Source organism: Lynx rufus, unplaced genomic scaffold, assembly GCF_022079265.1.
Source record: "Lynx rufus isolate CCGP_SWC_20201006 ecotype Redwood Valley unplaced genomic scaffold, mLynRuf1.p SCAF_8, whole genome shotgun sequence".
Taxonomy (NCBI): Eukaryota; Metazoa; Chordata; class Mammalia; order Carnivora; family Felidae; genus Lynx; species Lynx rufus.
Genome location: NW_025814896.1, coordinates 21,682,146 through 21,705,394, shown reverse-complemented (window position 1 = coordinate 21,705,394; position 23,249 = coordinate 21,682,146). Strand labels below are relative to the sequence as shown.

The window sequence follows — 23,249 nt, the reverse complement described above, 5'->3', positions numbered from 1 at the left end:
GCACACGAAGGAGTATTCTGATCCGGGCAGTACCCAGCGAAGTGGTGCCCCAGCCCAGCCCACGTCAGTCAGAGCTCGGCTCTGACTTACATGGCATGAAAGCGTTGCAATGTTCTTTTTGAGTCCTTTTTAACATGCTAAATGTGGATGTTGTATTCTCTGGCAGGAAAGGAAAAGGAAAGAAGCCACTCTCTTTGCCCTGTGAAAATGCTTTTTTTTTGTTTGTTTGTTTATTTATTTGGAGAGAGAGAGAGAGAAAGAGAACGAGTGGGGCAGGGGCAGAGACAGAGATGGGGACAGAGGATCCAAAGTGGGTTCTGCATTGACAGCAGAGAGCCTGACACGGGGCTCGAACTCACAAACCATGAGATCATGACCTGAGCCAAAGTCAGATGCTTAACCCAACCCTGTGAGAACTCGTAAATAAGATACTAACAGGGAGGCAAAGAAAATGTGCATACGAAGTTCACTTTCTATTACTGAGTAAAAGCCAAATTCTTGGGAGAATTATTTGGAGTCTCTTTCCTTAGCTATTAAATGGGTGGACTCCCCAGAATGGCAGGCAGCAATGCAAGTTCCCTCTCCTGCCTCTGCGGCTTGGAGCAAGTTAGTTTCCTCTTTCTCCAAAGGAAGATGATCACAGCCCCCGCCCCCACCCTCCTCACAGGTTTGGTGCGAGGCTCTAAGGGAGATGAGGGGCAGGAAAACACTTTGAAGTATACAATGAAAACCCTGTTCCTTCCAGAGAGTATGTGTGTGTCTAAGGAATAATTATCTCTACCAACCTTAGCAGCACCGCCACACCACAGAACCTTCTCAGACACTCTGAAAAGGGCAAAACATTTGTCTTTTGTTTCACTCATAATTTCCTTCCTACTGACTTGGTGGGGGTCCCAGTTCTCAGCCGATGGTGTTCTAATTTTGCCCGTTATTTTCAGGAAGAAGCGAATGCAATATTCTTTGCCCTCTGCGCGCCTGAGGTTGGGAGTGAATACCACGCTGTGCAACCAGGTGCTGGCAGGTGTAGCTGTGCGCTTGCTCAGCCAAAGACATGCAGCCTGCTGAACTCTAAACACCGACACACATTCTGAACCTGGACCTTGTTCACTTTAAGGCCCTGGGAGCCGAGCGGAGATCCAGCAGGTCTTGTCTGAGAGCTCAGTGGCCCAGCTTTGCTCCAAACTCTGGTACCACTTTGTCCTGGGGCTGGTTCCTGCCCATCCTGAGCTGGGGACAGGGGCTCCCAGAAAGTGAAGAGCCCAAAGCTGAAGACCTTAAAAGCCCTTGTGCGTCATCCAAAGCCAGAAGACAAAGACAGGACCTCTGCTTTGACGAGACTGGGGCAACTGCCTGGAAAATGTTCCTAATACATCGTGAGACGTGGCAGAGATGGCTGTTGAACATGCCAAATGGCCAGCTCCACGTTTTCTCAAACCCAAAGAGAAACACTTAAAAAAAAAAATATGTACACCATTTAAGTCCTGAACAAAAATTTCCTTCTCCTTCCCCTAGGCCCAAATCAGTGGCTCCAGGGAGCACAGTTATCAAGAGATTATCTGGTCCCCAGAGTTTCGGGAGGCACTCAGCTGTGCCTCATGCCTCCGAGTGTCCTGAGGCGAGTGATTATCTCTCAATAACCTGTAGGGCCGTGTAGCTTAAATGATAACTTGACTTTAAAAAATTTAGAACTTGCCGTTAGGCAGTTTCTAAGCAACCTCTGTTTCCATGGCAAAGAAGCCTGGTGTTTATACTGATTTTTCACTTAAAATGCGGTTTTATTGAATTTCGCTTCATGCAGGCAGCCATTTCCCCGCACTCCAGCCCCATCTACAATTGACGGGCATCAGCAAGTACCTAATAAACTCCAGACACCAAAACCCACAGAAGCGGCTCATTCCTTTATGATCAATAGCGGACCGCTCCCGGTGACAGAGCAGGGGGCGAGGTGGCCTGGGGACATAAGCAATGTGCTACCAGAATCCGGTCAGCAGGGGCTGGGGACCATCTCCTTGTGGTTTGCCAAATGTTTCCCAGCACCTGCTCCAGCCCAGGCGCGGGGCTGGGTGCTTGGGATACAATGATAGATGGACAAAGGCTCTGGCCTCGGGGCTCCCCATGTGGGTGGGGAGAACGGACTAATCACAGAGGCCCATAGTGTACTGTGGAGAGGACCACACTAGGCGTCCCATGTGGGGTGGGGCGGGGGAAGGACTCGAGGAGGGCACGGCAAGCTGCTTCTCTGAGTAACATCGGTTCTATGGCCCCTTCCAGCCCCAGAAGTTCACAGTGGTCCTCAAGCATGGGCAACGGGTCAGTGGCAAAACCCCAAAGAAAGCCCTCTGCTGCGGATGCAAACATTACAGGGTGTACCCTCGGTCTAGACGACGTCTGCTCTAAAGACGCTCTAGAAAACCGCCAGCCAATCGAGGCCCAGTAGAGCTAAATAAACCGTAACTGAAATGCAGAGCTTCCAGCCCTCCTGGGTGACAGGCTATTCTTTCTCTGTCAATTACTTGCTTGAGGGATCTGCTGCTCCTTGTCTCCTTCTGGATTTATAAAATGCTCTCATGAGCTGTCTGCATAAGTGCCAGTGGTAAAGAACTTGTGGCTTTGTGATCTGTTTATTTATTTATTTTGGGCTTCTAAAGAAGTTATTCAGGGATGTCTCCTTAGGAACATGATACAGGCTGTCGCTACACAGCCATGACTAAATGCAATCAGAAAATAAACTCACTCGTCGGAAAGTGGGCACACCCACAAAGTTATTCTAGCTTCCCTGCTATTCCCTCGCTGGCAGAACCTCCACACTCTTTTCTTCTCTGGCCATCTCTTCTCCCACGACTCAGTACATGCTGATGCTACAAATGAGGCTGTGTGTGTTTCCTTTTAAACAAATGGATGCTCAGGGTGTCGACGTGTCCTAGCCAGCAAGCAGTGGGGTGATGTTTCTATCTCGGTAATTTACTCTAATGGGTCTCGGTTCATTGGTTAACCAGTATTTCAAGCCTGTCCTTTCTTGCTATTCAATTTAGCTATCTTCTCCTGCGAGGAGGTCGTTTTTTTGTTTCTAAATGTTGGAAATGGAGGATTATGACTTGGAGCAACGATTTACTCTCCAAATAAATACTACCAATTACCTTTGCAGCTATATGTACTCGTTAGACTTAACTATATTTACCTGTTCAAAACCATTCATCTATCGATCTAACTCCATCTCGCATCCTCACACAGAGACCGATAATAAAAATATTTAAATGCAATGGGGACGGGATTTAAAACCATAAACACCAGTAGAAGCTTACAATGCTAATCGTACCCCTAAAGTACCACAAGACAAAGTATCATAAATGCAGTGGAATGACTCCATTGCTTTGTGCATATTTAAAAAGATATGGCACTGAGAGGACCAATCTGTTACAGACAATTCAAAAATAAGCCAGAACCTAGAAGGGTTTAAATCCCACTGGGGCAGGATTTAAAAGCAGCCCCTTCCATCTGGCTGCCTCTCCTGCCTCCAGGCCCCCTGCAGGCCTGGATCCCCCTGGCTACGAAGCCGAAGCCGAAGCCGCCGCTAGGTGCGCAGATTTCAAAGCGGCCCTGTGCCAGAGCGCCAAGGGGGCTGACTCAGGCCACATGCGGTGTTCCCTGCTCCTCAGCACTCCCCCTCCACCCCCCACCACAAAGGTGCAAACCCTGAAAGATAAAGCTATCTTGTAGCAGCCTACCTATTTTGTCCCCCCCACCCCCTTCCCCCGCCCAGACTGTTTTCCTGGAACCTACGCTTTGGCGCTAAGCCAGCAGGCTCTGCTGATGGATGCGGGGAAGAAACAGCTCTAGGAAGTATACTTGTGTATTCACTGCAAGGGCGTTAGAGATATTAGTCACAACAGTACTCAGTGTTCTTCTAAGATGACCCATGGAGAAATTTTCTTAGGGTTCAGGACCAAGGAAAGCTGTGTTTTTTTCTACAAAGCCCTCTTCTCCCTCTTTTCTTATTTCAGGGATGCCTGGAAGTTGCACAACATATACACTGCCCTCTTTGCTGTCTGTTAGGGACAGGAGAGTCACATTTAAGGCTCATCTCCAGCAAGGGTGCTGAGCTCTAGGTGTGCGCTTTCTATGTTAACCTCGGCCCCGGCGTCACCTTGGGTTTTTCCTTTTATTATTTTTTGTTGTCGTTGCATACACTTAATTGATAAGATAGCCTAGGTCTTTTTTGGAATCAGGAAGAAGTTTAAATAATGCTAACAACCACTACTTACTTTTTCCCATGAGCTGGTATTCTCTGCTAAAGAATCTAATATGCACGAGTTTACTGAATCCTGGCAATAATGTGACTGGGTGGAAGGTAACAGATATGCCTGCTCGAGTCTCGTAGGTGAGGGAGCAGAGGCTCGGAGAAGTAAAGTGACTCGTCCACGGTGCCACTGCTACCGAGCAGCAACGCGAGGCTCCCTCTAACTCGGCATTCACCTTTGCAATCTTTCAACTTTCAACACGGTACACTTGGCTCGTTAATAAAAAAAAAATCTTGTGAATAAACACACATATAATAAGATAACCAAGGCCATCTTCCTGGCTACTTTACTCAAGACTGAGATCATGACATTCACGCCAGCCTCTTAGGTGCTCGGGACAGACCACGGACGCTGCAAAGTGAGGAAATGGCTACCCTCCGGTTTGCCAGGCAGTCTGATATGTGAAATCTACTCTGTGCAGGTGATCCTGGCTCCCAACCCAGTAGGCTTGGCGTGCACACGCGCAGGCACATCCCATACTTGCCTTTCCCACCGGGTTGTAAAATGGTTGACCCTGGTAAATTATCAATCACATGACAACACCAAGGAAGCAGGGAAAGGATTCGCAGCACTTGATTTAAGTAGCACGGAGGTCCCCACCTTCAGATCTGAAACCCAGCAACCCACTTTGTTTATAATCTGCATGGCAGATGTCTCTTATCTTTGACACCAGGAAATCATGCCTATATATGCACAGTGAACAGCTTCAGATCTGAGTGTATTTTTAGAACAATGAGCCTGGAAAAGAAACGCAGCAATGCCTGTCAAAAGATGGATAATAGGAAAGCTAACTACTTGGGTCTGGATTTGTCAACTATTAATCAAGTGTCAAAAGAAAAAATATCAGGAATGCCCTCATTTCCATGCTGGGTGCAACCCAAGGGGACAACAGCTCTGCAGCCCAAGCTCAAACAAACTGCCCACAACATTTAAGGGGATGAGCTGCTAATTTCAAGCTCAGCTGAACTAACGGATCACCTCGGTGGCTCCTGATCTGTTCAAATATAATAGGCCCAAGTGTGGGTAAAGAGAGGAGCTGGGCTCTGACGGGGATGAAATGAACGAGCCTGTGCTAGTCTGTGTTCGTCCAGGGTTTGAAGGCACCGGCTGGTTCTTTGATGGGCTGGGATCCTACTGCTAGAAAGAAAGCAGGGAAGTCAGCCAGTAAATGAACCTTGAAACCTGGTCCTGACTTCTCACACAGAGGGTGGTAGGGGGACGTGGCACAATTAACATGAAAAGATCATTCTGGGGTGAAAAACTCTCTTCAGAGTTCAGTAAAGATGAAGCAGACTTATAAGAAACGCCATGCCCAAATGTACAGGAACTCATGTAAAGCATCATACATCTAATGTATTTATATATATCCCACATAGGTGTGTATATACACATGAGTATACCTCCAGAACACAAGCCCTGTGAGAGCAGAGGCCTCCTCTCTCATGCTCTCCTCTATTATCAGTGCCTAGAACACTGCCTGGCACGCAACAGATCCTCAGCTGGTCAGTGGAATGACTGAACTGGCTGAGTGGTCTCCCTCACGTATAAATGTAACTCGTGTGCACAATGACTCCGGGAGGAAGGTGTTATCACCACCCTTAGTTTACAGGGGAGGGAAATGAGGCACAAGGAAACGAAGTCATTCGCTCAAAGTCACAGAGTCAGTAAGATCTGAACCTACGTTTGTCCACCTCCAAGGCTGGTGCCCCATGCCCTTATATACAATGGCTATGCAGAGGAAGCTGGGAGGGGACCCCCACCCACAGTTCCCCCTCCCCGACCACCACCACACCGAGGACCGCAGCATTCAGTTCCTGTACAATCAGAGGGTGCACCCGCCAGTCACTACCTGCTGGCTCCCTGCATCCCCACCTGGGTCCTGCGCTTGGCAGGCAGAGGCAGGACTGGGGGTGGAGACCAAGTGGCCTAAAAGCTCTGTTCTTCATCTTTTTCAGAACAGGTATTGTTCCTTTTAGCCCCAGGGTGGAAGGCTTATTGGATGATTTGAGTCCTCCCCGCAAAAGACAGGGAGCCTCAGAGGACGCTCAGAGAGAGGCCCTAAGAGTGTGGTTTTAACGGAGTTGAGTTGAATCAGGCTGACAGCATGTACAGGCTTTAAGGAAAAACACAGAAATTTGGGGTATGTGCTCTCATCTCAGATTCCTTTCATGTATGGGAAGGAAAAGCTCCATGGTCAGGGAGGCACAGAACTGTGGAGGCCCACTGCATGCCGGGAGAGATCTCAGAGGCTTCTGGGGCTACTCGAGAATTTAAATCAGTTGAGTCTGCCTCTGCCATGGTGGAGGCGGGGGCATGGCTGACACAGACCTGTTATCTGTAATCTAACACTTACCCTCAGGGACACTGCCCTGTTTACAACTGTGGGTAGGCTGACCCCTTCTCCGACACCCCAAATAGGATTTGCTCACTTGTAGTTACCCATTGAAGTTATTTAACCAAATGGACTGGGGGGAGCTGGTATTTCTCTTGCATAGCCAGTTAACAGTGACACCTAGTGGTAATATACAGTGAGGTTCTACCGTACCCCTACCCCTACCCCTCCCCCAAGTTGCAAGATTTATGCCCCTCCTTACAAGGCACATTCGCTAGATAAAAGCATTAAACTGGAATGGCGTTTCTGTTCTTAGCATTTACAGCCTTGGTTATATCAACCACCCCCTGATCAATTTCCATTTCTAGAGTTTACAGCCTGGATGTAAAAGCCTGCCACAAAGGCTCTATTTAATATGACAAATTAAAAAAGCAAACACAGGCTTGGTCATCCTTTGGAGCCAGGAAAAGCAAACAGGAGGGAGGAAAAAGCCAACCGTAATGCACACAAAGAGGAACTTTCATGGAACTGCTGAGTTTGTCTCCATGCCAACGCTAGGGAGGCCGCCCCTCAGAGGCCCCAGCCCTGACCCGCTGGACTCACAGACATGTGAAGGGGAACAGAGAAGGATGCCCCAAAATGTGCCACTTTGGTGTGTGAACTGACTTGAGATTGAAGGGAATCAAGACCCAGCAGATTCAAGAAAAACTTTTACTTCTCCATTAACTACCTAAAAAAATTTGAATAGGGAGCCTGACCCAGAAAAAGAACTATCACCAGAGATAACTTTTCATAAGAATAACCTAGGTGTATGGCAGGGCAAACATCTAATTACCAAACACCTGATCTTAGGTCCTATGGATCACCCTGCTCCCTCCCCTTGTGAAGCCCCGGCCCCCTAGACCATTCCTCAGGATGACAAGGAAGCTTCAACTGCCCCATGTGACCCTGGGTCTCATATTTTTATAAGGCTCCCTTATATATGAAATTAAAAAAAAAAAGTGTTTATCTCCCACTAATCTGTCCTGTATCAGTTATTAGACCAGCCAAAGAACCTAGAAGGGTACAGCAGAAGGAAAATTCTTATCCCCCCTAACACAGCTGCTCACCTACCTCCTTTCAGAGCAGCCACCGGCCCTCCTTTGTTTCCTCACCAGCTGTGTCAGACAGAAGGGCCACTTCCAAATGAAGCTGGTCATCCACCCTGCGTTGGAAACTCACCAGCTCCAAGGAAGCCGGGGCATTGGGGCATCTGTGGACAGCTCCGGTTTTTACTGCGTTTCTGTTACCCTCTGGTTATAGGGTTCCCCCTTGGGCCCTGGCAACAAACACAACAGCCTTCCCTTCTCCCATGAGTGGGCGGCGGGTGTCAGTGCTTGCTGTGTGGGGAATACAGAGGGGCAGGAGTGGGCACAGGGTGGGGGAGGGGGCGGCGAGGAGGCTTCTGCAATTGTTCAGGTAAGAGGTGAGGGTGGCCTAGCCTGGTGGCTTGGAGGTGAAGAGACGTAGACAGTCTGAAGAGAAATTCTGCAAAGTAGGTGGACAGGCTTCCCTTCTGGAACGGATGTAGGGTGTGAGGGAAGAGAAAAATGAAGGACAGACAACTGAATGGAAGATGGGGCCACTTGCTGAGCTAGGGGACCTGATTCATCAGTCCCTGCAGGCATGAGTGTCTCAGTACCCAGCCACCCGCCTCTCTTCCTGCAGTAAGGAGGCTCACAAAGAGACCAGGTTTCCCATTGTCTCAGGCTTCTTTTCCCATTTAGAGAGCTTATTAGTTTCTGAATCAAGATGCCAAATCAGCTCCTGATCAAGGACAACACTGGTTTTTTTCCCTTGACTTCAAAATAAGTTTGCAGATGATGTGTTTGTGAACCAATCAACCTTGCACTTCCTCCCCTCCCAGCCTGGCAAGAGGGAGGTCATCTGACTCAACCCCGAATGGAATGCGGTAGAGCAAACAAAGGCGCTGCAGTCAAGTGGTCTGGCTGCATTTTCCTCCTCCAGAGGCACCTTGAATACCAACTCAAAATTCAGCAAGGTCCAATTCCAGGTTTAATTGCTTTTAGCGGCACAAAAGAAAATTAGAAATGAAAAGATAATGAATTGCGAATATTAGCCTGTTTGATGGTTCTCAACTTGAAGGATAGGTATGGGGTGGATGCAGAAAAAGTAGAATGGGGCAGAGAATGTGAAAGTCAGATCGTTGTGACTCTTGGTTGTAATAGGCACACAGAAGCTTCAGGATGAATTTATTACATTCTTGGGTTGTACCTGAAATCAGCACCATTAGCTTTAGGAACACTGCCAGGGGTGTGTGTGTTGGGGGGGTGGGGAGACTATTTTCACCCTAAGTTGGTTCTTTAAGGAACAAGAATGTCTGAGGATAAGAAGCTGGTTGGGATGCGCCCCTGTGCTCCAGAAACCATGACTGATTCTGGGCCTAGGGGAAGTGACGGGGAAGTGACAGAAAGAAAAAAGGGAACTGGGGAAATCAAGAGCAAAAAATTGCAAAGGACAATAAATCAATTCAAAAAGATATTTCCATCACTCCCAGAGACTGCAAGGTTTATAAGGGAGCAAGCAGCTTTCCTCATTTCACAGTCTGAGCAGCCTTGCAGCCCTTCAGGGAATGGGATGACTCCTACCCCACCAAGGAAGCTCAGGGACACGTTTCTAGAAGCCTAAGAAGTGGGAGGGATTGTTTATTTGCTCTGAGCCAGAGCTGTAGGGCCCAGGGTAATACACAGAGCCAGGCCAGGGAGGCCAACTTTTGTTTTAACTGCAGACACCCAGGAGATAGCAGGTCCACTCTGGTCCCCTTTCTCCCGATGGATGGAGAGCTGGGGAAAGGGGGCCACAGTACATTTTTGGTCTCAAGTCTGGGGACTGATGATGTGCTTGGTTTGAGCTTTTGAGAAAAGCCCTTTGGGACTCGAGGAAAACGAGTTCTTCCACTGGAGGTGGCGCAGCTATTCTCGAACAAGCAAAACTCTTGGAAATTATGATCACATAATTTCGGAGCCAGAAAAGGCCCTTTAAACTATTAGTCCGTGGAGTTTAACTATTGGTTATTGGGAGAACTATTAGTTCTCCATAATCAGATGCATGTTGTGGACTCCACCTAGAAAAAGGAACATACGTGTCTGCTTGTACATACCCAATTTTGTGCACACTCTGCAAGGGTTTAGAGCACCTGACAGCCGTTAAGATGCTCCGTGGAGTGAAGCCACTTCTGTCATCTTACTGCCAGATCAGTAACCTAAGGCTTTGGCTTTGCACACAAAGGAGCTGAGGTCCGGAGAGGTGCCAGGGTCACCTGGTCACTAGAGTAGGGCCTAGAAGCAGATCTCTCTCCGGCCAGGAGAGTGCTTTGTCCCCTTCAGCACACCGTCTTTCTGCTTTTTGCCCCTTTGGCATTGCTGCTGACACTGCAGCAGAGGAAAAGGTTACTTGCAAAGAGAAACACGTCCAGTAAAAATACCATCTCTAGAGTTGGCCCAGTTAAAGAAACCATCGTAACCTGGCAAGAAGAGCGAGGAGAGAAAAGCACAGACGTGGCTTGACTCCGCTCGCCATTAGCAAATCATCGATAATTTAGAGCAAACGTAAAGAGATGCGGGTGATCAAGCAGACGTACCTCCTGGCAGCCTCTTGTAATTTCACGGGCTGTTTGGCGCTGAGGTAAATCAAGCAGGCTTCAGCCACTCTATTCAGGTCACCCTCACCTGCGGAGAGGAAAAACAAAACAAGCACCGGCCCTCAGACTTCATTTGGGACAAGCAGTAACCAACTGCTGTCCGCTGAAACTAGAACAGCTAGGCGAGATGCCCTGGGCTCTTTACTCCATCCCGCGTATCAGAAAACACATCAAGATAGGTGGAAAAATGAGGCCAGAGTGAGACTGAAGGAGAGGGAGGAGCACAACTGGGCACGGAGCGCAAGAGTGGCGGTGAGACCACGCAGGGTGTGTGTCGCCAGGGGCGAGAGGCTGGTACCTACCTAGGTCCAGTCTCTCGCAGAGGGGGCCCAGGCCCTGCAGCACGGCCAGCTGCAGCTTGAAGGCCAGTGTGTGGGAATAAACTGGCCCAGCCCGAGCACTGACAGGAGCCTGGGTGACTAAGGAGCCAGCCAGCTTCGGCAGGACATCTTTGCAGAAACGGCTCCGTAGGAAGTCGCCACACTTGCCTCCCAGGGTCTGCAAGACCTGCAGAAACAGCCCCCAATGTGGTGAATGCGTGTCGCCACGGCAGCAGAGAGCTAAGGAATGTCTGGTAATTCAATTTCTTCTTGGAAAAAAAAAAAAAAATAGAATTACTGCTGTTAATTCCTTGCCCGTGGTTTGTGATTCTGACAGTTATGAATTCGGAGGTCTCTGCTCCCAAGGCATGGCTGCTTCTATCCATAAATACAGATTACACGGGGAATAAGTCAAAGGAATCTTGGGTTGGATGAATAATATGATTAATACCTTGATTTTCCTCCCTTTTTTGGTTAGAAAAAAAAAAAAAAGCTTAAAGCAGTTCACATAGATCATCTCTTGACTCTTCCTAACATCCCTTGAAAAAAGGCTTGTGCTTTGAACCCTAGCTAGCTGAACAAACACAAACAGTGAGGCCCAGCTGCTGCTACGCAGGCACTGGGAGGGCAGTGGTTGGCTGAGGCCCCTCGGCTGAGTCGGGGCATGGACCCAGTGGTCAGGGCCATGTCGGGGCCTTTCCCGTCCCATCACACCATCTCCTTTGTACATTACCCTCATCCCATCTTCCACAACAGGCGGTTTCTTTGCACGTCTCATTTTAAACTTTCTCTAGCAGAACATATTGAAACGTTTTGCCCTGCTGCACAAGGCTGAATATACAGGATAATAGGAACTTCTTTAAAAATTGGTAAGCAAAGCATAACCAGCAGAGAATGTTTGCCGACTTTGCAGAGAATAAGGCCCTTATTTCAGGTCCCTCGGCTGGCCTGCACAAGGCGTTACAGACCTCAGATGTCATCAGCGTGTCTGGGAGTGGGAAAGCAGCCTCAGAGCACACACATCTTTGTATCTTTTCCTTTTTCTACGCTTGCCGTTATTTCAGATTACCTATTAATTTCTACAAAGGAAAGCAGCACATCTGAATAAGATTTAGCAAGACCTCCCTCCTTCCCCCTCCCCCCAACCTCCCTCCTCCCCTTTCTGTGTGTGTGTGATTTTGCATATTTTGCTCTACAAAAAAATATTAACAACGTTGACAATTTTATATGTTTTAAACGTAAGCTTATATTTTGGTCCAGGCTATGCTGAAGAATCATACAGGAAACCAAAACACTTGCTCCAAGTACACTAGTTGCATCTCTGGCTTCATTTTATGTCCCTACGGGTCCTTTTTCTTTGCTTGATCTTCCTCACATACTCCTAATTTATGTTAGCTTGCCCTGATAAATATATTTCTGTAGGTTGCCTTAAGTGCGTTCAGAATAAGGAAGGGTATAAATAAATAAGCCAAAATACATGTGCTGATATAAGACAAAGTCAAGAGAATAATATCTGACATATATATATATACACGTATATATATATATATACGTGTATATATATATATATACACGGTTTTTATATACATATATACATATATATATATATATGGTTTTTAACTTTCCAAAGTATTTCACCAAATAGTCCCGTTTTACCCTTGACAACAATACCATGAGGAAGGTAGAACACATGGTCCTAAGGCCAACGTGACTATGAGTGGTCCTGGGCTTTGCCCCAAGTCACTGGATGGGCGGAGGATGCCCACTGCTAGAATCTAGGCCCCTTCCCCTGGACTCCTGTGTGGTGCAAAGAACATGGGCACAAACTCACAGATTTGGGTTCTATCACTTACTAGCTGTGTGATCTTGAGAAAATCCCTTAACTTCTCTGGGCTTGTTTCCTCCTCTGTCAAGAATGGGGGGGAATAGTAGCTACCTTGCCAGGTTGTTGTAAGGAGATGAGTTCGTATGTGAGGATGTGCCAGGCACACAGTGGGTTCTCCATAAATACCGGCAGCCCTTTTCATCTCCTAGTTCCTTCTGCTTCAAATTCAAAATAAGAGACTTTTACTTTCTTTTCTGTGCCTTTCTTGTTTTGCTATACTTTCTTCAAAGTACGTGATGTTGCAATCCGATAAAAAGAACCATCCCCAAAGACACCGCTGCGCTCTGTGCTGACCACCCCCCACCCCCATGACTGACAGTGGTGGGGCAGCAGCACCGTACCTTGAAGGCTCTGAGCACTGCCAGGGGGTCGTCATTTGTGAGTCGGTGCACGAGCGGGGGCCAGGCCCGGTGAGCCAAGGGAAGGAGCTGGTTCTTGTGGGATTGCAGAACAACTACACACAAATCCAGCACATCCAAGACCTGAAAGAGAGGATGTGATTTTGGCAGAGTAGGAGTTAGTCACGGGAGGAGTGGAAGAGCATTCCTAGAAGTTCCTAAAGGTGGGAACAGCCAACGGGGAAGACCCCGAGGAAGGAGGGCTTGCAGGGCTTAGGAAACTAAGGCAGGGCCGTGTGCGGCATGACAGAGGAGGGGTAAGAGGGGGACTGTGAAGGTGTCACGTTAAGAATTTCTTATTTTGTACTAAGTGCAGTAGGGAGCCATCAGAATGGTTTAAGCAGGAAAGTGCCAGGATACAATTCGTGTTTTAAAAAGGTCATTCTGGCTACTGAGTGGGGAGAGGGACCTGCAGCGGGAGAGAGAGGCCAGTAGGCCCCTGAGGGAGCTGGCACTGTGCCCCTGAGAGGAGGGCATGCAGGCACAGGGTGGTGACCAAGGGGTGAAAGGCTTTGAGGTCTGTTCTGGGATGGCTTCACCTGCTGATGGACTCCATACTGGGGCAATAAAGAGAGGAATCTATCCAAAGGGGCCGCTTGGGGTCAGACTCAGCAACTGAACAGGTGCAGGTGCCTCTAGATGAGGCAGGAGCCGTGGAAGGGAGGAGGCTGAGATGTTGGGTGAGGTCACATGCTCTTTCTTCTAAATGGAGAGGCCAAGTAGGCAGCCGAGATACAAGTCCACTTTCAGAAGAGAGGCTCGGGGTAGCCTAATGTAAACTGGGTTTGTTACCCTCCCTGAAAATGTTTCCTGATCTCCCACAGCTAAGAGCACACTGAAGACCACTGGCCTGCCTCTGTGTCGCCGGCAGGGGTCACGATGATGACCACTGTAGGCCTTCCTCCTCGAGACGGCCAGCCTTCACAGCACAGGGGAAGGAGCACGTCTGAATAAGACAGAGCGAGGTCTGCCAACATGGGAGTGGTGAATCCTGCTGGTGCCTATTATATGCTGGTCACACTGACACCGGAATAGAAACAAAGAACAAAAGTGGGCCTGCCCCTTGGAGGGAACAGGCAGGCAGGAGAATAAGAGAAACCTTGGCGTATAGCGGAGAGCAGAGTAGCCCAGCAGAAACGGCACTGCCATCACTGGCTGAGTGTGAGTTCTGTCACTAACTGGGCAAATTAGGTCAGGTGTCATTGATTCCAAGACATACATTTCCTCCTTCTGCCTGGAATGTTCATCTCCCTGCCTTTGCCCCTTGGAAAGTTGGCTTCTTCTCAGCCTTTAAGTCTTGGCTCAAATATCACCACCTCAGGAAAGGCCTTCCCCAATGACTTGGTCAAAATCAGGGTATAAGCTCTGTCTTACTCAACAGGGTTCAGTACAGAGTAGCCTCCTAATGCAAGTTCACTGGATGGGTGAATTACTATTTTCTATCCTAGAACCTGCTTATTACCATCAGAGATTTCCATACCTTATAGGTGTGTGTTTGTATATTGCCTTTCTCCACAAGAGACAGGAAGCTCCATGAAGATAGGAATGCTGGCTTCATATCCTTCTAGACACCCTCTGCCTGACCTGTAGCGGTCCTCAATAAACATTAAGTGAATGAATGTGTGTGTGAAGCTGTTTCATATTTATACTCCACAACTCAGTGAGGTAGGTACCATCACATCCATTTTACAGAAGAAATGGAGGCTTAAAATGGTGAATTAACTTTTTCAAGGTTGCACAGGCAGAGCCGGGATGTGAACTCAAGTATGGAGGTCTGATTCCAACGCTGATGATTTCAATAACTATGGTGTGGCTATAGCTGCTACAAAGCCTCTATGAAAGGGAAGACACTTTGCTAATGCATCACCCAGACATCTACAATAAAGCCTTGCATACAGTAGGCACTCAAAGAGTACCTGCTGAATGGAACAAGAGATGAGTGCTAAGAAGTGTCTCTGGGGGAACTGAACAAATGTGAGATAATCCTGGATCGGGGTTTCCTAGCCCATCACTCCAAGCAGGGCAATGCGCTCTCATCACTAACAGGAACTCACTGAAGGAGCTGTGTTTCTCAGGCCTGCCTGGGAATGGGGAAGGGACGGGCCAGGCTGCGTTGTCTTCCCTTGGCTGTGTGATCTTCTTCCAGGTGATTCTGAAAGCCCTGTCCCCACCCCCACACACCCCACCATCCTGTTTCACTACTGCACAATTTAAGTCCTTGCTTAAGGGACTTAAGGGACAGGGATGCTGCTCGGGAAACTGCCAGCAAATGAGGATACAAGACTAAGAAGTGTGAAATGGAAACAGAAACAGATAGAGGCCAAAGTCACGTTTGGAAGAATGACCACCCCCAAGGATTAAAACCTGCATCCCGCATTAAGTCGCTTCAGAAAATGATATCCCTTCCAAAGCGTATGATTTCCTTTCCCTTGGAGACTCAACGAATGTCCAACGGCACTTTGCGGTTTTTAATTCCAGACAGGGGACTTGGCTCCCTTTTGACATCTGAGCCGATACAGAAGGACGTGAGGCTGCCATCCCACAGATAAATTCTTCCTGAGGTCTTCTCTTGGCCACCACACATGGACCAGGAGATAAGGGCGGCTGCTTGCTCATCCGTGCAGTCACTGCCAACCGGACCAAACCTGAGTCCTGCTGCCACAAATGCAGGGAAAGGGCTGCACACTGACCTTCAATCGGATTTTCAGATGTTTATCTGACAACAAATGGATGCAGCGTTCCATCACATCTGCGGCTATTTGGACCTGCACTGGCAGTGGTGGCTCTACATCAGGACCGGTGTCACGCTCGTCCCCTTTGGGAGGGTCTGACTGCTCCTCTGGAAAGAAAGCATAACCGGGGACAGTGTTTTATGAGGGATGCCCACTTTGACTTACTCTCCCAACCTCAGGCATGGGAACAGCATTCACAAGGGAAAATGTCTAGGAAACGACCCTAAGGAAACCGTGTAAAATTTGGGTCAAGCTACGAGTCAAGATATTCACCACAGAATTAACTATAATTGCTAAAAACTGGGGGGAAAACCCCTCCATGGCCGCTCAAGGAGGTTACATCCGTACAACGACATATCACGAGGGCCCCCAAATTTGTGTTTGCCAAGGGCTTTCACAACCAGGGAATATGTTTTTGAAAGAATATTGTGTTAAAAAGAGAAAAGCAGCATATAAAATTGCATACACGGTGGGAGCATTATTATATAAATTTTTGCATGGCAGGAGGTACAATGAAATACTAAGAGAGATGGGGTCATGAGATCATACAGCATTTCAAATTTTCTCCAAAAATTTTTTTTCCAAATTTTTTTGCTCTTTTCTAAATTTCCATTAATAAATATTTAAGATAAAAACATAAAAGGGCAACATTCTAATTTGGAGCTCTGATGCTGGACAGCTCCCGGGCTGGCCTTGCTCCGTCCTTTACTCTTTCTTTCCTCTTGGTTCATTCTTTGACTAAAGGACTCGTGTGTCTTCCACCAGCCCGTAAGACCTTTTAATGGCCAAGATCAGACCTTACTGATGCTGCACGAGAGATAATAGCAGGGCAGCTTAATGTAATACACGGGGAGGGGGTCTGGTCAAAGGAGGTCAGTTCAAGTCCTGCCTACACACCTATTAGCAACCCTCTCATCCTGCATTACTTCATCTGGAAAAAAGGTACAAAGCATGCACAGCTCATCTGCGTGTTGAGAGAGTTAAATAAGATGAATGTCACCAGCTATTATTCTTTCATTGCCTAGAGTGCTGTGTCGCATGTGATAGGCGTAAGTTTGTAAATTAAAACAACAACAAAGACGTGGGAGTTGCATGAAACCCAGGCCAAAATCCCTATCCGGAAAATTTTTCCTCTATCTACTTACAGCCCCCAGCTCCCCCTGCCCAAGCCGCCATTACTAGTTGTGCTCTTTTCCACCGAGCTGAACGTCGTTCCCTTCACTCTCGCATTTCAGTTTTTTCTGCTGGAAAAACAGAATCTTATAGTACAGGCCACACTATCTCTACCAGATGCTGCAAAGATAAATGAAAAGGCATCTGTAGAGTGCTTGGATTTCTTGGAGAAAGGGACCTCAGGTACGCGAGGTGCTTTCATTGTGGTTAAAACAAAAAACACATGTCAAACCAACATCGCGCCAGACATTCTTTATAATGCCAAGTGTTTGGTGTGTACTTGATGAATGATAATTATAAGAATGATAAGGCTGTGCTTTTCTTCCCAGAGGAGGATTTGTTGTTTGAAATTCACCTACTGCAGAATGTTATTTGAGGGATGTGGATTTTTCCGTTACTGGGAGAAAGGTTGATTCATTCAGTCTGCTCCTAGCCAACATCAACTAGAACCAGAAGATCCTAATCATGAGAGAATGGATTGACGGACAATGCTAGAATTTCCAGCAAGAATGGCAAATCCAGATTACGAAGGATCATGATGCCTCTCCTTCTGGGTTTCTGGGTTTGGGTATGGGGTGCAGGTCGGGAGAACAAAGACTGGGTTGGCTTCAGAAATAAAACCAAGAAGAAAAGGCCTGATAATAGACTTCAGATTGGGAAACTGTCCTCAGGGAAGGCAATGACTCAATTCTGCATAAACCACTATCTGGGGCCTGTGATACTTCTCTGCTATTTAGAAGGAACTTGCTGTAGTTAGTTGCATTGAACTACGATTTCCTGTTATCCTGGAAGTACTGGCTTCAGTTCACCAGAGTCTCAGAGTAGAGATCACCAAAAAAGAAAAAGAAATCTGCTCAATTCCAACCTAACAAACTAATTTGGGACTCAGTTCGATTTAGGATAGTTCTGAGACCACCAAGCTCATTATGACTTGGCATTTTATATTTGCAGAGGAGATTCTAACAATTTATTAATCCTTCCGTGACCTGAAGCTCCAGATTGAGCTTGTGAATAAAACAACAGGCCACAGCTTCAACTAGCCTGAACTCTCTTCTCCTTTTTCGTATAAATAGGTAAGAAAAACACTGAACTCTCCTCCCACTAATAAGTAAATAGACAAAGCATATGAACAGACAATGGGCAGAAGAAAAAAATCGTTAGGAAAAAAGCATATAGGAAGATGTTCAACCTTACCTGTAATCAAAGAAATGCCAAGCAAAATAGTAAGAAACATTTTTCACCTCTTAATTTAGCAAGAAGTGAAACGAGTAATGGCCAATGTTGGCAAGGTTGTGGTACAACCAGTGTTAATCCTGCACCACTGAACGGAAGGTATAAATTGACACAACCTTTCTGGAAGGCAATTTGGCAAGCATAAAATAATGTTCATATCCTTGACCCAGAAATCCCACTTCTGGGATTTATAAAGAAATATGCAAAAAAAAGGGAAAAGGTCACGTGCACAGAACCAACCACTGCAGCGCTGTTTATTATAGAGAAAAGCTGGAAGCAACCCGAACTGGCCACAGGGGAATGGATACTTAGTAGCAGCTATTAAAACATTAATTATGAAAACTCTATAGCAACGTGGAGAGTTGCTGATTATATAACTAAGTGCAAAAAGGGTATAATGCATTGAAACTGTGGCCACAACCATATAAAAATAGGTTTGCAACAAAAAGGAACGGAATAAGATTGCACAAAAAAAAAAAAAAAAAAAAAAAAAAAGAGGAGGCTTATGTTTAGCATGGTGAGGTTGATCCAGGATCTAGAGGTTTGGTAGACTTTTCTGACTACCAAACTTTCTGTAATGATATTTCATTCTTATAATAATCTGCTTCAAAAAGAAAAAAAAAAAACGGCTAAGTCAAAATAAATAGTTACCTTCTTCATTATCAAAATCTGAGACATTTCCATCCGCCACATCCTTTTCTCTGAGGTAGCTCAGCAAAAATTGTTCAATGTCTTCCGCTGTGGTGGTATTCTCGAGTCCTTTCTCAGGAGTTGCTGGTCTCTGGCTCAAATGACTTCCCTCCTCCCCTGCACTTTGCTCTTGGAGTTGCCCAAGATCACCTGTGTCTGGGAACCACTGGGCTGTAAGCAAAGTGTTACAATGATCACCATAGACAGGGACAACAGGCATCGGTACTCTATAAGCAGTATAAACTCTTTGCCATGGCCTGTGTGGCCCCACATGATCTAGTCCCTCTGTCTCTCCAACCTCATCTTCCAGCCACTCCCAGTTGCCTGTTAACTGGGCACCTTCCCATTCCTCCAATGTGGCAGGTATTTTCCTGCCCTAGAATGTTTTGCAGATGTTGTTCTCGCTGTCTGGAATACTTTCCCCACTATGTCACATCTGGCTAATTCCAACTCACCTTTCACATCTCAATACACATAGGACTTGTCCAGCAAAGCCATCCCTTGACTTCCCAATCCAATTTAGGTCCCTCACAGGCTCCTATATAGCACCATCTTCTTTCCTTTCACATCAGCTCATCATGATTTGCAATTACATTTATCTTGAGTTACTGTTGAGGGTCTGAATCTCCCACTAGATTCCATGCTCCATGGAGCGCCACTGGAATCCAATATGCCCAGCATGGAGTAGGTGCTCAAAATATATACTGAATGAAAAAACATGCTAGACTGGAGAATACATGCAAGTGACAAAATTGTGAGTATAAGATGCACTGCTCAGTAGCAGAAGACAGGCTCTACAGGGACTTAGAAAGGACACAGCCCCTCACATCTGTATTTCTGATATAAAAGGCTGGCATTTTCTCCCCAAAGCTTTCCCTTCTTCAGTGATGCTCCAACACTTCTGATGTGCCACCACAGAATAAGCCTTAAACATCAACTGAGCCAGTGGTTTTCAAACTGGAGCCCTAGGGCTCTGCAGAAATGTCCTGGGGCCACAACAGGGAGGGCCCCAAAAGACAGCATGCTAAAGGGGGTGGACTCAGGACTTCTAACCCCTCTCTAACCCAGCAGCTCTGATTTCAACTATTCTTGTATCCTGGGGTTCCCCTAGGGCTTCATTTCAAAAAAGGCTCTAACACTTAAAGAAACAAGAAAACCCCAGTGTGAATTTTCACCCTCTTTTTACAGACAGCAGGAAAAATGCCTCCGATAACCTTTAGCACCTGCTAATTTCCTTTCCATCAAGGACCATGTGCACAGAGTAGGAGCAAAAACACAGGGGAGATGGTAGGGCCAGGCTAGTGGGAGCGGCCTGGTAAGAACCTGGTAATGCTGGGTAAGAACCTTCAATCCAGAATCTAGAGATCCTCATATGTAGGGATCAACCATGCCATTTCTTCAATGCCCCATCTCCAGATGCATCAGGCCCTAGTATCCTCTAAGGGATCGAATTCCCAACAAGTTAAAACCAGGACCCAGCATTTACGATACTCAGAGTGGACATGCTGCGAAGATTATTTCTACATTCTTTCTACATTCGGCTAGTGCCAGACATTAAAGTCTTGGCTCACAAATGGTTTTTAAACATATGAAAAGAAGCTCAACCTCCCTCTTAACGTAAATTAAACTATAATAAGGTGCTATTTTTCTCCTATCGGATAAGCAAGGATTAGCAAAAAGCTCCGGAATATAGTGTGGATGAGGGCGTGGCAAAATTAGCACTCTCCTGCATTGCTGATAGGGGTTTAAATTGGGGCAACCTCTTCGGAGAGCAGGTTGAAACTTTCCATCCAAAACATAAATGTGGGGCGCCTGGCTGGCTCAGTCAGTGGAGTGTGCGACTCTTGACCTCAGGGTTGTGAGTTCGAGCCCCACGTTGGGTATATACTTAAAAAACAACAACAACAACAACCAGATTAAATGTACTGCCCTCAAAGTCAGTTCTCCTAAGGAATTAACCCTCCTGATATACTTTCATTTCCTAAAACGTGTGCGGGGTTCTTTGCAGACCTTTTGGAGGTTCTGTGAGACCACACTTCCACTCCCACCGACTTCAGGTCAGGTCATGATCTCACGGTTCGTGAGTTCGAGCCCCACACTGGGGCTCAACAGCACCTTTGGATCTTCTGTCTCCCACTCTCTCTGCTCCTCCCCACCTTCTCTCTCTCAAAAATAAACATTAAAAAAAAAAAAAGTGCTACACAGGGTTTCTCCTTTAGAGATGACCAAAGATATCAGCAATCCAAGGGAATTCAGTTTTGTTTTTTTTTTTTTTTCAACGTTTATTTATTTTTGGGACAGAGAGAGACAGAGCATGAGCGGGGGAGGGGCAGAGAGAGAGGGAGACACAGAATCGGAAACAGGCTCCAGGCTCTGAGCGATCAGCCCAGAGCCCGACGCGGGGCTCGAACTCACGGACCGCGAGATCGTGACCTGGCTGAAGTCGGACGCCGAACCGACTGCGCCACCCAGGCGCCCCAAGGGAATTCAGTTTTCAAAGCCCACACTGAGAGATCTCCTGAGAGGATATATTTAATAGGCCTTTCCTCAATATATTTTTAAAATCTCAAATGGACACACAGTATAGTTCCCTGAAGTACTAAAGGTGGAAGTCTGTGCTACATTCGGACTGCGGAAGCAAGTCACAGTCTCAAATGTGTAAGCAGTCAGCCAGCCTGCCACGAGGGCAGGGGCCCGGTTCTTCCCAGTCAACACTGACGTCCCAGCAACTAGTCCAGTACACAGACTTACGAGTGGTTGCAAAATAAAATCCAAACTCCTTCCCTTGGTCTACAAGGCTGTGCAGGGTTTACCCTTGCCCACACTTCCAGCCTTGTCTTGCGTCACTCTCTCCACAGCGGCCTCTCTTCCAGTCTCTGAGGGCCTCAAGCCCTTTCTTCCCTCCAGATCTTTGCACCAGTTCCCTTTGCCTGAATGTTCTTAAAAACCATAAAAAGGATACGACAGCTCCATATGTACTGAGGGACCCTTCTCAGCCTTCGGGTCTCAGCTTTAGTGTTGCTTTCTTAGAGAAGCCCTCCCTGACCGCTCTACTTAAAGTTACCTGGCCCTGTCGCTCCCTTGCAGCAAGTTATCTATTTTCCTCACAGTGCTCATTAGAATCCAAAGGGAACTTGTTCAATGATTTACTTGTTTCTCATTTCTTTTGCAGTAGCAAGAAAATTCCATGAGTTTATCTGTCTTGTTCACGGCTGTATCCTGGTTACTTAGCAGTGTCTGACATATGGCAGGCACTCTTCACCGAATGAATGAATAAAAGGACATTTAGACGGGATGTGAACGTTCGTGAATGAATGAATGAATGAACAGTGGAAATGGCATCAGGTACAGGGCAGACGGCTGTCTCTGTTCCAGTCGCCTGCCTTGCTGTGACAAACTTTCTTACATGGCTTTGGCTTTCTCGGCTGACAAAATGAGGCCAGCGACATTCCCACCTACTTTGGAGGCTACTCGTACTGAAATAAATACTAGAGATAGGGTCTTCGGATAAAAGGGACTCAAGTATATAACTCACTATGTTTTTTTCGTTAGGAGACAGACTATCTAGTTGAGAGGTTCTTTTTCTTGTAGTCCAAAACTTCGCCATTTTAATGGTTACTAATACCTGCCATAGACACCCAACAGGACCAAAAGAAAGGAGAGAAACTCAAACCACCTCATACAATTAAAAGGTTAAAAGAAAGTTTCTAGACCTCTACTATGGTAGTCACTAGCTACATGTGGCTATTTAAATTAAAAGAAAGAATTCAGTACCTCCGTTACACCAGCCACATGTTGCCTAGTGGCTACTGTAATAGAACATATACAAACTGTTTCCATCATCACAGAAAGTTCCACTGGACAGTAATATTCTAGCTGATCTGTGGACTGAGTAATTCCTGCTATTCCTATTCCCCACTAGCACAGATACCACTAACTCCAAGTATTGTCAGAAGCAGTTTGGTATATTGAAAAGAACAAAACTGTCATAAATCCTGACTTTACTCCTTATTTCCTGTGTGACCCTGGCTAAGTAGGATCTCACTGAGCCTTAGTTCTTCTTTTCTATAAAATAAAAATGATGTTTACATTTAGTCTACAGGGTTTATGTCTGTTGCACAGAGCAGGAACTCAATATACGGTAGAGATTATTAGCAGTATATAAAAAAAGTGGGGCGCCTGGATGGCTCAGTTGGTTAAGCGGCTGACTTGGGCCTAGGTCATGATCTCACAGTTTGTGGGTTCGAGCCCCGCATGGGGCTCTGTGCTGACAGCTCAGAGCCCGGAGCCTGCTGCAGATTCTGTGTCTCCCCCTCTCTCTGCCCCTCCCCTGCTCACGCTATGTCTCTCAAAAATAAACATTAAAAAAAAAAAAAAAAAGGGCAGTGGACCGCTCTCGTAACACGTGGGACTGGACCGACAACTATTCAAATTATGTTTTCCATTACATAACCACACATGGACAAAAAACAAGGATACTAGTCCTTC

At 46.7% G+C, this 23,249-nt stretch overlaps 1 protein-coding gene across 2 annotated transcripts in view; it reads right to left on the bottom strand.

Moving 5' to 3' along the window:
* TTI1 (TELO2 interacting protein 1) overlaps window positions 1–23,249 on the bottom strand; it is an 83,166-nt gene that overhangs the window by 41,391 nt on the left and 18,526 nt on the right. For both annotated transcript variants that reach the window (XM_047068589.1, XM_047068590.1), the window contains exons 3-7: window positions 18,723–18,932; window positions 15,624–15,772; window positions 12,877–13,017; window positions 10,633–10,837; window positions 10,271–10,358 (exon numbers count right to left, since the gene is read on the bottom strand). In XM_047068589.1, the coding sequence (XP_046924545.1) occupies window positions 10,271–10,358; window positions 10,633–10,837; window positions 12,877–13,017; window positions 15,624–15,772; window positions 18,723–18,932 (793 nt within the window). The remainder of the gene's footprint in view (window positions 1–10,270; window positions 10,359–10,632; window positions 10,838–12,876; window positions 13,018–15,623; window positions 15,773–18,722; window positions 18,933–23,249) is intronic.